The 15,713-nt window shown below is 42.9% G+C and overlaps 1 protein-coding gene across 1 annotated transcript in view; it reads left to right on the top strand.

Annotated features, from left to right (window-relative positions):
• Positions 1-15,469, top strand: part of LOC132381243 (T-complex protein 11-like protein 1) — a 65,656-nt gene extending 50,187 nt beyond the window's left edge. Inside the window, exon 8 of the mRNA XM_059950624.1 lies at positions 5,756-15,469. Within this exon, the coding sequence (XP_059806607.1) occupies positions 5,756-5,985 (230 nt within the window). The 3' untranslated portion in view covers positions 5,986-15,469. The remainder of the gene's footprint in view (positions 1-5,755) is intronic.
• Positions 15,470-15,713: the final 244 nt, after the last annotated feature.

The raw sequence follows: 15,713 nt of genomic DNA, 5'->3' as shown, positions 1-15,713 counted from the left end.
TGGCGGACAGGATTAAGTAAAACCCCAAGGCATTCTACAAGTACATGAAGAGCAAGAGGATAAGATATGAGTGAAAAGGACCCATCAAGTGTGACAGTGGAAAAGTTTGTATGGAACCAGAGGAGATGGCAGAGTACCTTGCGTCAGTATTCACTATGGAAACGGATTTTGGCAATTGTAGGGATGACTTAGAGCAGACTGGAAAGCTTTAGCATGTAGATATTAAGAAAGAGGATGTGCTGGAGCTTTTGTAAAGAATCAAGTTGGATAAGTCTCCAGGACCGGATGAGATGTACCCCAGGCTACTGTACGAGGCAAGGGAGAAGATTGTTGAGCCTCTGTCAATGATCTTCACAATGGGGACGGGAGAGGTTTGGAGGGTTGCAGATGTTGTTCCATTATTCAGGAAAGGGAGTAAAGATAGCCCCGAAATTATAGACCAGTGAGGCTTACTTCAGTGGTTGGTAAGTTAACCATATAACAATTACAGCACAGTAACAGGCCATCTTGGCCCTTCTAGTCCTTGCCGAATGCTTACTCTCACCTAGTCCCACCTACCTGCACTCAGTCCATAACCCTCCATTCCTTTCCTGTCCATATACCTATCCAATTTTTTTTTTAAATGACAATATCGAACCTGCCTCTACCACTTCTACTGGAAGCTCATTCCACACAGCTACCACTCTCTGAGTAAAGAAATTCCCCCTTGTGTTACCCCTAAACTTTTGCCCCCTGTCTCAATTCATGTCCTCTTGTTTGAATCTCCCCTACTCTCAATAGAAAAAGCCTATCCATGTCAACTCTATCTATCCCCCTCATAATTTTAAATACCTCTATCAAGTCCCCCCCCCCCCTCAACCTTCTACGCTCCAAAGAATAAAGACCTGACTTGTTCAACCTTTCTCTGTAACTTAGGTGCTGGAACCCAGGTAACATTCTAGTAAATCTTCTCTGTACTCTGTCTATTTTGTTGACATCTTTCCTATAATTCAGTGACCAGAACTGTACACAATACTCCAAACTTGGCCTCACCAATGCCTTGTACAATTTTAACATTACATCCCAACTCCTAAACTCAATACTCTGATTTATAAAGGCCAATATACCAAAAGCTTTCTTCACCATCCTATTCACATGAGATTCTACCTTCAGGGAACTATGCACCATTATTCCTAGATCACTCTGTTCTACTGCATTTCTCAATGCCCTACCATTTACCATGTATATTCTATTTTGATTAGTCCTACCAAAATGTAGCACCTCACACTTATCAGCATTAAACTCCATCTGCCATCGTTCAGCCCACTCTTCTAACTGGCCTAAATCGCTCTGCAAGTTTTGAAAACCTACTACATTATCCACAACGCCACCTACCTTAGTATCATCTGCATACTTACTAATCCAACTTATCACCCCATCATCCAGATCTTTAATGTGTATGACAAACAACATTGGACCCAGTACAGATCCCTGAGGCACACCACTAGTCACCAGCCTCCAACCTGACAAACAGTTATCCACCACTACTCTCTGGCATCTCCCATCCAGCCACTGTTGAATCCATTTTACCTCTTCAATATTAACACCTAACGATTGAACCTTCCTAACTAACCTTCTGTGGGAACCTTGTCAAAGGCCTTACTGAAGTCCATATAGACAACATCCACCACTTTACCCTCATCAACTTTCCTAGTAACCACTTCAAAAATTCAATAAGATTTGTCAAACATGACCTTCCACACACAAATCCATGTTGACTGTTCCTAATCAGACCCTGTCTATCCAGATAATTATATATACCATCTCTAAGAATACTTTTCATTAATTTACCCACCACTGACCTCAGACTTAATTGCTAGGTTTACTCTTAGAACCCTTTTTAAACGATGGAACAAGATGAACAATATGCCAAACCTCCGGCACCATCCCTGTCTCTGATGACATTTGAAATATTTCCGTCAGAGCCCCTGCAAGTTGACGGAGAAGATCCTGAGAGGCAAGATTTATGTACATTTGGAGAGGCATAATATGAATTGGAATAGTCAACATGGCTTTGTCAAAGGCTGTTCATCCCTTACAAGCCTGATTGAATTTTTTGAGGATGTGAATAAGCATATTGATGAAGGTAGAGTAGTAGATGTAGAGTATATGGATTTTAGCAAGGCATTTGATAAGGTACCCCATGCAAGGCTTATTGAGAAAATAAGGAGACATGGGATCCAAGGGGACGTTGCTTTGTGGATCCAGAACTGGCTTGCCCACAGAAGGTGCAGAAATGGGTGTAGACAAGTCATATTCTGCATGGAGGTCGGTCACCAGTGGAGTGCCTCAAGGATCTGTTCTGGGACCCCTTACTCTTTGTGATTTTTATAAATGACCTGGATGAAGAAGTGGAGGGATGGGTTAGTAAATTTGCTGATGACACAAAGGTTGGGTGTCTTGTGGATTGTGTGGAGGGCTGTCAGAGGTTATAGCGGGACATCGATAGGATGCAAAACTGGGCTGAGAAGTGGCAGATGGAGTTCAACCTAGATAAGTGTGAGGTGGTTCATTTTGGTAGGTCAAATATGATGACAGAATATAGTATTAATGGTAAGACTCTTGGCAGAGTGGAGGATCAGAGGGTTCTTAGGGTCTGTGTCCATAGGACACTCAAAGGTGCTATGCCGGTTGACTCTATGGTTAAGAAAGCATATGGTGCATTGGCCTTCATCAGTCGTGGGATTGAGGTAATGTTGCAGCTATATAGGATCCTGGTCAGACCCCACTTGGAGTACTGTGCTCAGTTCTGGTCGCCTCACTACAGGAAGGATGTGGAAGCCATAGAAAGGGTGCAGAGGAGATTTACAAGGATATTGCCTGGAATGGGGAGCATGTCTTATGAGAATAGATTGCGTGAACACTGCCTTTTCTCCTTGGAGCGATGGAGGATGAGAGGTGACCTGATAGAGGTGAATAAGATGATGAGAAGCATTGATTATGTGGATAGTCAGAGGCTTTTTCCCAGGGATGAAATGGCTAGCACGAGAGGGCACAGTTTTAAGGTGCTTGGAAGTAGGTACAGAGGAGGTGTCAGGGGTAAGTTTTTTTTACACAGCAAGTGGTGAGAGCGTGGAATGGGCTACCGGTGGTGAAGGCAGATACAATGGGGTCTTCTAAGAGACTCCTGGACAGGTACATGGAGCTCAAAAAAATAGAAGGCTGTGGGTAACCCTAGGTAATTTATAAGGTAAGGACATGTTCGGCACAGCTTTGTAGGCCGAAGGTCCTGTATTGTGCTGTTGGGTTTCCATGTTTCTATTCAGGGTTCCCAGCATTCAGTTGTTTTGCCAATTGCACATCCCCTCCCCCCCATTCCCCAATGGATCTTTGCTCAGAAATAAAGAGCGTCCACACTGCAGAATACCAAAGAATGCTAGCAACTACAGAAAATTCATCCACTCCTTCAAAATAAACGATATACTGTATTACCGTGTAAATCAGACCAGGGTAGAGATAGGAACAGCATTTCAGCAGTTGATAAGGAAGGTAAAATCGATCAGGAATGTCCACTTACACATGACAGAAGAGATTCTGCAGGTGCTGATAATCCAGAGCAAGACGTACAAAATGCTGCAGGAACTCGACAGGTCAGGCAATATCAATCGAGGGAAATGGTCAGTGTTTTGGGCCAAGACCGTTAATCATGGTTGTCCAGTTGAAGGGTTTTGGCCCAAAATACTAACAGTTCATTTGCCCTCGTGGATGCTGCCAGACTTGTTGAGCTCCTCCAGCGATTTGAAAGTGGTACTCCACCAATGAATGCTATCCTGGAATCAACTAACAGATGGATTCTCTATCCATGGGTATTGTCCGTTGTAAAGCAATCCAAGTCTGGACATTTCAACCAAACATCTGGACATATTACACAAATATCTAGATAATTTAACCATGCACATTATATCCTGTCTGGGGAACTGAATTAAATATTTGTACCACCAAAATACGCAAGGTCTGGATCATTAAATCTAGCAGAAAACATTAGTAAGTTGATACATTTTATATTCAGTGTGCTGATACTGAAATTGTTATGTAAAGACAATTAATTTTGGCAGCAGACTGATAACACACAGACAGACAGACAGACATACTTTATTGATCCCGAGGGAAATTGGGTTTCGTTACAGTCGCACCAACCAAGAATAGTGAAGAAATATAGCAATATAAAACCATAAATAATATAATAATAATAATAATAATAATAATAATAAGTAAATTATGCCAAGTGGAAATCAGTCCAGGACCAGCCTATTGGCTCAGGGTGTCTGACACTCCGAGGGAGGAGTTGTAAAGTTTGATGGCCACAGGTAGGAATGACTTCCTATGATGCTCAGTGTTACATCTCAGTGGAATGAGTCTCTTGCTGAATGTACTCCTGTGCCTAACCAGTACATTATGGAGTGGATGGGAGACATTGTCCAAGGTAGCATGCAACTTGGACAGCATCCTCATTTCAGACACCACTATCAGAGAGTCCAGTTCCACCCCCACAACATCACTGGTTTGTTGATTCTGTTGGTGTCTGCTACCCTCAGCCTGCTGCCCCAGCACACAACAGCAAACATGATAGCACTGGCCACCACAGACTCGCAGAACATCCTCAGCATCGTCCGGCAGATGTTAAATGACCTCAGTCTCCTCGGGAAGTAGAGTCGGCTCTGACCCTTCTTGTAGACAGTCTCAGTGTTCTTTGACCAGTCTAGTTTAATGTCCATTTGTATCCCCAGGTATTTGTAATCCTCCACCATGTCCACACTGACCCCTTGGATGAAAACAGGGGTCACCAGTGCCTTGGCCCTCCTCAGGTCCACCACCAGCTCCTTAGTCTTTTTCACATTAAGCTGCAGATGATTCTGCTCACACCATGTGACAAGGTTTCCCTCCGTAGCCCTGTACTCGGCCTCATCTCCCTTGCTGATGCATCCAACTATGGCAGAGTCATCAGAAAACTTCTGAAGATGGCAAGACTGTGTCGTAGTTGAAGTCCGAGGTGTAGATGGTGAAGAGAAAGGGAGACAGGACAGTCCCCTGTGGAGCCCCAGTGCTGCTGACCACTCTGTCTGACACACCGTGTTGCAAGCGCACGTACTGTGGTCTGCCAGTCAGGTAATCAATAATCCATGACACCAGGGAAGCATCCACCTGCATCACTGTCAGCTTCTCACCCAGCAGAGCAGGGCGGATGGTGTTGAACGCGCTGGAGAAGTCAAAAATCATGACCCTCACAGTGCTCGCCGGCTTGTCCAGGTGGGTGTAGACACGATTCAGCAGGTAGACGATGGCGTCCTCAACTCCTAGTCGGGGCTGGTAGATGATCTGGAGGGGGTCTAAGTGCGGCCTAACCATAGATCGGAGCTGCTCTAGAACAAGTCTCTCCAGGGTCTTCATGATGTGGGAAGTCAATGCCAACGGTCTGTAGTCATTGGAGCCACTGGGGTGTGGCGTCTTCGGTACAGGAACGAGGCAGGACATCTTCCACAGCACAAGAACCCTCTGGAGACTCAGGCTCAGGTTGAAGACATGGTGAAGTACTCCACATTGCTGGGGGGCACAGCCTCTGAGCACCCTGGGGCTGACACCATCTGGGCCTGCAGCCTTGCTTGGGTGGAGATGTTTCAGCTGTCTTCTCACCTGTTCAGCTGTGCAGCCAGCTGTGAAACCAGTGTAAGTGATCACTATTACTGAATGTTAGTTGGTTTTGTTACCCTTTCTGTAGGTGAGCGGATTAACTCCTACGTGAAGGGATTCCTCAGTCTCTCCAGCCCACAGAATTGCCATCATGCTGTCCCAAGGGGCCTTGCTCCAATTCAAGCAGAACTCAAGGACGTCGGCTCCAATTTCCGGTGTCTAGTGCACCACAATAGGATGGTCTTTGGACCCTATTACTCAGGGATTCTGGCGAAGGTGCTCTTCACAGATGGTGACGTTGGGATGGACTCTCGCTGAATTGAGAAGCAGGATCTGCAGTAAAGCTGTGTGTAAACTGTATAGGGTGAACAATCATTGTCTGAAGCAGCACCTTGATCATTTACTACGAGCCAGAGCAGTTCTAGAAGTATATTAAATATTCAGAACTTTCAAAAACTGTTTCCAAAACACAGCCCATCACTAGTACCAGAAATATCCATTGCAAATTGATAATTATATATCATCATAATTACTCAACCATTGCATTAACCTTTTCTGCATTGGGAAGGTGTTCATGACTTATTCATCCTGCCCCATGCAGTGCATTTACAGCTGTTCAAATGGTAAAGCCCGTGTTTCCTTTTTAACTCCCTTTCTTATTGTAGGTCAACCTGTTGTATGTAAGTTTATGTACAGTGCACATCCTGTGTCCCATTTGACTTTTCACCCCAAAAGGTTCTGTGAACACAAGGTCCCCAGTATGTGTTGGGTAACATTTATAATGCAGGTCAGGTAGATGCCACAATCCATAAATCAGTGATTAACAAAGCTGTCAGTTATAAATTGGTACTGACGCAATGTGGTATTTTCAGTCGTGTTAATGGGCTTTATCTTACTGCTTTTACTGGTGCAATATTCTGTTTGTTTCAATCACTTTAGAGTGCTTTACTCTCTAACTTTTTCATTGGAGACTAGTAACACAATATTTTACATGTTTGATAAATGATACCCAGAATGGAAGTCTCAATTGGACTGTAAAACTGATCATTTATGTTCCTAATGTATATTCAATTTGGCACACACCCGATTAAACTGAAAAACCAAGCAGGAGTCAATTAAAGCATTTTAAAAAAATATTTTAAAATATATAACATGTAGTTGCAATGAAACATAATTAAAATGTTTAAATAAACTAAATCTTTTTTTAAAAACTGCCAATTGATAAAAGTTACCTTGATCCCTCACAACCATTCTTCTCCATTATATCAATAAAACCCATTGTTCCTACGGCAGATCTAGCTATTCAGATGGATTCAGCAGAGTAGATAATGTATCTGCATACTCCACTCCTGGGCTCCATAAAGAACCTCATTACAAAAGTACAGCCTAACAGATTGCACCAAGTTTCCCAACTTACAACAATTTATAGAGAGCATTTTTCTGCAAACTCCAGATTTTTATTGACCTTATTAAATAAAGCACATCTTTACAAGTGTAATTCAGGAGGAAATGATTGTCTCATTATATAAATTACTCTGCCCAATTTCTCCAAAAGATGTTCTCCCCATACATTATTCCCAAAAATGCAATAATCTACACAAAGTAGACTCACCTTTATTGTTTATGGAGATTTTTAGGCCATTAAGGGACATTGGTCTTGATCTCTTTTCTCTTTTGTCTTCCTCTTCTGGCTTTCCCTCCATCTGATCAGAGTAAATTCTGAGATACAGTAGGTACAGTGTGAGGAACCCAGTGTTGAAGTGGCCAGTGTTTCTCTGCTACTGTGGACTTAAGGGAGAGAACTGTTAAACCTGTATTCTATCAATGCATTGTACAGGGCACTACAATAGTAATTGTTTTGTGCCTTTTTGAAATCATTATCACATTTCTATGGCTGTTAGTACTGGAGTAGGTGTTTGAACTTCTCTCAAGTATGTTAATTGAATGCCACCTAGTGGTAAATTCAACTTCTCTAAAAGCTGTTTCCCCGACTTCATACCGATGGAGGAATAGGGAGACTTGTTAGCAGCACTGAAGAAAGTTGGATGTGCCACTTTCAGGTCTGATGTTAGTTTAAGAGTTGTCAGACTTGTATCTCAATAAAGTTTATTTGAAAAAGAGCTAGACAATTCCCTGCACACTCCCAATTAATAATTGTCCCTCGGTCAACAGATTATCTGTCCATTATCAAAACAACTTATATAACTGGCAGAACTCAGCAGGCCAGACAGTATCTATGGGAGGAGGTAGTGATGACGTTTTGGGCAGTTTGTTTCACAGTATTGTAGGGCACAGATTGACCGATACATTTTCCTGCATTGTAAGTCTTGCTACACTTCAAATAAAACTTACCTCTCTGGCTGTAAGGAGGTTTGAACCATCCTAAATCTTTCAAAGATGTGGTATATATGTGCATCTTTCTTTCCAACCTATTTTTAAAAATACACAGTTGTTTTTTTTTAGTGTGAAGTGGTTTTTATTACAAGTTCAGGGAATTCTGAATGAACAGCTTTACAAATCAGCAGGAAAAACAAACATTTTGTTTGTCACAAAAAAGAGGAAAAATTAAATATGCTTGTTTTCTCGTTTCTGATGAAGGGTCTTAGAAACATTAACTCTGTTGTTCTTCCGCTGAGGCTGACTGGTGTACTGAGTGTTTCCAGTACTTTCTGCTTTTGTTTCAGATTTCCAGTTTCTGCTGTCATTTGATTCTTGTGAAGCTGTGTTTGTTGACATCTCCAGAAATGAGCAGTTTGGGTTTGCATGCTTTTCTACAGCAAGAGTATAAAAACAGAAACATGCTGGAAATACTTAGCAGGTCAAGCAGCATCTGTGGAGAGAGAATGAGTTAACAGTGCACCATTTGGCAAAGTGTCTGCAGTCAATTCAGAGGCCAAGGGGATGAAAAGAAAATGAATCTTTAGTGCAGTGGCTGGGCAGGGATGGAGCAGAGATATATAACTGTATTATTTAATTAGGATTTAAAATCCTGAAACATATTTTAAACTGGAATTAAAACTCTGAATTTTGATATTTTTTTTGTCAAAGAAGCATCATGCAAAGTGTTTTGTGAACTGAGGTTACACCGGCAGAGAGCATCAACTTCAAAAGTATGAGCATCTTAAATTGAAATTTTCACACAAACCAGAAGAATATGGCAGCTAGTTGTAATTCAAGAATATACTTTCAAGCTAAAAATAAAAGTTTCAGATTTAAACTGGGACAGAATTTAAAAGGGCATAAATTTGTATTGCTCATGTGCTGAAAGTCATATCCACACTCTTGACAAAAAGCACATCAGTTCCACAGGATAAAAATGCTTTATGCAGACCTGAAGCGCGGGGCACATTCTAATTAACAATGTAACTTCTGCATTGATAGCTGTGCAGCTCTTCAAAATTATGGTTTAATTTACCTTTCCATACTGTGACTATTTCTTTAAAGCCCCTTCTGAAATTCTTCCTTAAGGTCACATAGTTTTAAAGCTGGACACTTCCAGTTACATTCTGTAACAAGCCACCAGGGGGCAGATCATCACCACATTGGCCATTCCTCAACTGTCAACGTGACAATGTTTTCCCTCAACGTTATGAGTAAGTCCCTCTCACTTATGGCCAGCATTGGTAGCGTGTTCGGTACTGAGTGCTGCATAGTACTCTGTGTTAATTGGTGCCAATGAGGTTAGTAGGTTAATTGGTCATTGTAAATAGTCCTGTGATTAGGCTAGGCATGCTGGGCAGCTCAGCTCAAAGGGCTGGAAGGGCCTATTCCACACTTTGAAATAGACAGACAGACTGACCCTGAGGTATTTCAAAATCTGCCATGGAAAATGTACCTGATCTTTTAAAAACCCACTATTTCCCTCACGTTTGTTAAAATGCATGATCAAACCACCAACATTGATAATGCAAATTGGATTAGATCACTGAACACACTGATCTATTCAATGAGATTATAGCTGAACTATATCCTGACTGCTTATCCACCTCAACCTTGCTTCCTTGACAGTTCGCAAATAATTAACAATTTCATAAACCTTATTACAAACTGAGCTGACACTGAATTTTGTGGGAGAACATGCTGTCTGTGTGAAGGACACAGTCCTGATCTCCCTCTGCCTCTGATTCTTGTTAAGACCCTTTTGCTGAACTCCCCATTGTTTAAAAAAAAAAGTAAAATCTCTGTACCTCCACAATCCACTCTAAATCCTAAAGACCTTAATCAAATTGCCTTTTTCCCGGAATAGAACTTTGTCTTGTGTAATCTTCTCGTATGACTTAACCCTAAGAGCCCTGGCTGCTTTCCAATGAAAATGCATTCCTTCCAAAGCTCATTTATCCTTTCTAATGTGCACTTGGTTTCACCCAAATATTATTTCTGTAACTGTGATAAAATTTCCTCTATCCTAATGGAGATATTAATCTTAACATTTAACCAAGAAAGGTTGATGATTTTGAAATAGTCCAGAATATTAATTTAAAATTTGTATTTAAAATTCTGCATTGTCACAGAGCATCATTTCCAGTTTGCAGATTCTGTAAATTATTTGTCTCTGCCTGTCCAATACACAGAGACAGATAAACCAAATAATTCAGCTTTAATCAGTTGGACCTCAGGTAATTTCCTATCGCAGAACACCCACTGGCACCTGAATGTTGATAATTCAAGGGAAACCATTAAAATCAAATGTTGCTTCAGAGCATGATGCTACCTGCCGCGTTACTCTGGCCCAGTTCCCACCCTCTTTTAGATTGTAGTGCAGCTTCTTATCAAAACAAACAATGAAAAGACAGGCTGTAAATATTTTCAATGCTTGAGCATATTTTTAATGAGCTTACGAAGGTGACATAGATTGCATCTAAAGGGTAGGAAAGAATTTCCAACCTAGTTATCCATGAGGAATGCAGCGTAATCAAAATTAAAAGACAATCTATCTCTTCATTTTGTTTTATACTATTAATTCTGGTTGTGCTTGCTGCCTCATGTTTAATTCATTGTCCTTTATACCTCTTGTAGGTGACAAGATTCTGGTTGATTAGTTATGCGGTTCTTACAGGCTATTTATTTTTTACTACACAGGGTAAAAAGGATGAATGCTAAAAAATTAAATTATATCAAATTGATGTAATTGGAAAATTGGCTTTGAAAGGGAAACAGCAAATCTAAACTGTAGCTGGAATTCGATCACACATGGCTTTCTGGTGGGAACGGAATCAAATTCAATTTTCAAGTAGGGTACTGATTAAGGTGTTGCTTAGACAGTGATGCTCTAACTAAGTGCAATCAGTTTGTCCTCTGTTTAGTTGCTGATGATATCATGTATTTTCAGAATGTCTGGCTTTTATTTTACAGTTTTATTATAAGCATTATTGAAGTTACTTAAGTTTTATGGGATTGAATTGATTGTGGATATTAGTTATACTGTACATTATATTAGTTACAGAATATATTTTGGATTATGTGAATTATGAATGATCTGAATTGCAGGATCGTGTATGTATTTGACTATGGTTTGGTTTCCAAGTTGTGTAACATGTACTACCCTCTCTTGATTGTTAAAATAGAAAATACTCCAAACTGTTGGTTTTGTCATTTCCAATCCAGATTTCAGAAGTGAAGTTTATCAAAGTAGGATGGAGTGAGCCTCCTAATTTTATTATGGGACCTCCAACAATTGCCTCCTCCTTTTGCCAAAGCCCTGGTGGGTATCAACTCAAAGATTGGCATATCATGGTGTGTGATACCTCAGCTCCTTTGAGGGGTGAATTATTAAAAGGAGCATCACAATTATACTACCACACTCAATTCCATTATTCACTAAAAGACAAAAGAGAAAGGCTGAACTTCCCACCAAGAAACGGGTGAATAAGACTACCAGAATCTCTTACCTCATCTCTGCTGACCGAGCATGAAAATGAGAGACTTGGTGGAAGCGTACATAATTCACTGCCACTGGCATTGAGTGGGGGTTCACTTTAAGAGGCTGGTCTGATGTGACAACATAACTACATAAAATACTTTTACTGCACTTCATGTTCAGTGTTTGGAGTACAATAAATGAGTTGTTGTGGTTTCTCTTAAGCATAAAACACCTCTGCTGTTTTTATTTGCAAAAGCCAATATTGGTGACCCTGATGCTCTAGGACAATTCCAGAGTTATTGAACCAACACTGTTGCTTTGAAACTGCAGGAGATTTGGGAGCAAAAAGGCCGTTGTTTGGTTTGTACAAGCTGAGGCCCAACTTGCATTGAGAGAAATTTCCAGCAACAACACCAAATATTTCTATGTGGTGGCGTCGCTCAACAACTCCTCGGCTGCGAGGGTGGTGAGTCGATTAGAAACCCATCTGAACGTGATTAATACCGATTGCTGAAAACTCACCTTTTGGACTACCTGGGTTGCTGTCCTTACCTGGCTTCAGTGCTGCTAAGCCATTGGAGCTAATGGACCACATGCTGTCTCTCCTGGGAAATCACCATCCTCGTTACTCTTCATGCAGCAGATGCCACATCACTAATGCACTCGTGAAGAACTCGCGAGCTTGCTAAAATGGCTGATAGTCTACACTCAGCCAGGTAGTGGGGCATCATTACTACTCCTTTCTCTACCTCAATAAGCCCGGTCAACAAGGCCCCCAACACAAGGATGGCCATGGCTGTGAGATAGATGATGATGCTCACTTTGGTACAAATGCTAGGAAGTGCCGGCTGTCTTGCAGCTTCGACAGTGCCAGCACATGGGGACCTCAGAGGTCTGTGATCGCTGTTCATTACAGACAGCATCTCAGGGCAACGCTTCCTGTGTGACATGGGTGCTCAAGTGAGTGTGCTGCCAGCATCGCCTACTGATGAGAAGGCAAAAAGTGACGAAACCTCACTGGAGGCTGCCACAGCAACAAGATCCAGACCTACAGGACACAATGGGTGACTCTCTGGTTCAGTGGGAGACATTACACATGGGACTTCATCCTGACTGACATTGCTAGACCTCAGTGCAGATTTCCTGTGTGCCCGAAGACTATTAGTCGATCTTAAGAACCGCTGGTTTGTGGATGTCAAAGCCTTTGGGTAGTTACACTGCTCCCCACAAGTTCCCACAACGACTCTGTAAAGCACTTGCACTATTGCATGGGAGTTTACTCGACTGCTGGGCGAATTCCCAAACCTCAGCAAGCCCACGTTCTCCACAACAGTCACAAAACATGGGGTCAGGCCCACCAGTCCATGTCCGCGTGCATAGACTGGGCCCGGAACAGCTGCCAACCACGTTTACCAACATGAAAAAGGTTTGGCGTTCTACACTGGTCAAGTAGCCCCTGGGTTTCACCTCTCCACATGGTCCCTGAGTCCATGTGGCGATTACTGATACCTCAACAAAACCACCACCCCCAACAGTCCCAGTCCCACACATCCAAGACATTTTGGCACGTTTAGCCAGAAAGTTCATTTTTTCCAAAGTCGATCTAGTTAGGGGCTACCATCAGCTGCTGTGAGCTCTGAGCACATTCCCAGAATGACTGTAATAACCCTGTACAGCCTCTGAGTTTCTGAGCATGCCGATGGGACTGAAAATTGCTGCACAGTCTTTCCAACAGCTGACAGACTCTCTTTTAAAAGATTTAGATTTTCTTTTGGTTCACTTGGATGACATACTTGTCTCCAGTGCATCCAAATCTGAACATGTCTCTCATCTCTGCACACTTTCTGAGTGCTTAAATCAACATAGGTTAGTTATTAACCCTGCTAAGTTCCAGCTTGGGTTGTCAGCCGTCGTATCTCTGCAGAAGGTGCAAAACCCCTCCCATCAAAAGTAGCCACTACTATAGATTTCCCAACACCTCGCACTAAAAAACTGACGGAAATTTTTAGGTCCTGTCACTGCTTCATTCCGGGAGCTGCTGAACTCACACTCCCCTACATAATACGCTTAAAGGCAACACCGCAATCACGTGCTAGACTGGTCAGTGGACGTACCAAGGCATCTGAAGACACCAAGTGAGCTCTTTCCCATGCCGCCCTACTGGTGCACCTGCTCCCAACTCCCCTAAAGCCATTGCTAACCTCACTCAGACTGTGCCGTGCACGAACAGACGGTCGGAGGCACTTTCTTCAGCCGGCTGCTCCGCCCCCCCGAAAGGAAGTGCAGCACGTTTGACCGTGAGCTTCTCAGTCTCTAGCTGGCTGTCTGCCATTCTCGTTTTCTTCCAGAGGGTCGCCATTTCACAGTGTTTGTTGACTCAAACCTCTCCTGCACACGATTGTCAAACGATCAGACCCTTGGTCTGGACGGCAGCAATGCCACCTGGCCTACATACCCGAGTTCGCAACGGGTATACTGTACAACACAGCAAAGGGAAAAATAATGCCATGTCCAATTGCTCTGGTGGCCAGCCTTTGCCCAGTACATATAGGGTTTGCCAATGGCAGCAAAGCAAGTTACTGACCCAGAGGTCCAGTCACTGGCCTGCGGTAAGTCTAGGGAAGTGGGGGTTTCTCCCCGTGCGATGTTTTAACCAGCCACCCTTACTCTACAGTGTTCGCAAACTGGAGCTGGACTGGTTTTGACTCCGTGCATGGGCTCTCGCATATGGGCCTCAGAGAATCTGGTTGTACTAAAGTTTGTGTGGCACAGCCTTGGAAAGGTGTGTGATTGGACTGCAGCGTGTGTGGAGTGCCAGTGGGCAAACATTAACCATCATGTTCAGGTGCCATTGGCACCTTGTGAGACCCCTGAGAGACAGGTTGACCATGTCAACGTGGACCTTGTTGGTCCTCTTCCCCACCTCCTGATGTTTCACGCACCTCCTTACTACGCACTATACCACCAGGTGGCCAGAGCTCGTCCCTCTAGCATCAACAATGGCCGCGGACATGGCTCGGGCATTCATCAGCACCTGGGTTACTCGATTTGGCACCCCATCTGCTAGTTCCTTTGACACTTTTTATCCCCAATTTTTATCAGACCTCGGGGCTGAGATGGCCCAGAACCACATCAGGGATATCACCCACAGTCCAATGGCCTATGTCAGTGATTTCACTGTTCCTTAAGAGCTGATCTGAGGGCTTCCCTGACCAATGAGTGTTGGCATGATTGTCTACCATGGGTCCTGCTGGGGCTTAGAACTGCTCCAAAACAGGACCTGCAGTCATCCTCGGCTGAGTTGGTACATGGACAGCCATTACGTGATTTCATTCCTGACACCGTGACTGTCTGGTTGGCCTCTCAACAACGTTCCGCCCTCCTCAGTGAATTCAATTTCTTTGCACCTATTGTATTCCATCCTCCATCATGTCGTACAACACTCTTTGGTTCCCGTTGACCTTTTCTTCTGCCTAATTTGTTTTTGTCTGCTATGATGCACACCAAAGTTCCCCATATGATGGCCCGTTCCACATTTTGGAACAGAGAAAAGACTCTTATCATAGATAAACCTGAATGTATTTCAGAAAATCACCTTAAACCGGTCCACCAAGATTTGGAGGATTCCACTACCACGCTACCATGACACACTTCTGGATGAGCCTGAGGCCTCTGCTGGTCCTCCGCCCATGGAACAGAGAATCCGAGCGGGTGGCGCACCTGAGCTGTGGACAGGCTGGCTAGCCGGTTTTGGTGAATTCTGATAGGGTAATGTTCTAGTGGTAACGTACATAAAGTGAACCCCAGCTTATCACCAGTGGCTGTAAATTAAGAGGCTGGTCTGATGTGATGACATTAGTACATAAATCACTTTTACCACTATTTGTGTTCAGTGTTTGGAGTACAATAAATGAGTTGCTATGGTTTTTCTTAAAACATAAACCACATCCAGTGTTTTTATTTGTGAAAAACTATAGACTAAGTGCATGTCTCACTGAGAAATAGTACATGGCATGGACAGTCCTATTGATGGGGAATTTCCAAACACATAATATAATTTCTTTCAGAAGAAAGGACTTGTCTCTAACTTTAAGCAAATCCAGCTTGTTTCTGTAAGACTGAATCTTTCTTCTGGGTCAAGAATGATTTGCTTTCATTCCATTTCCTCAGCGTCGCAGATGACTGA

Source organism: Hypanus sabinus, chromosome 25, assembly GCF_030144855.1.
Source record: "Hypanus sabinus isolate sHypSab1 chromosome 25, sHypSab1.hap1, whole genome shotgun sequence".
NCBI lineage: Eukaryota > Metazoa > Chordata > Chondrichthyes > Myliobatiformes > Dasyatidae > Hypanus > Hypanus sabinus.
This window is presented reverse-complemented; position numbering and strand designations above follow the sequence as displayed.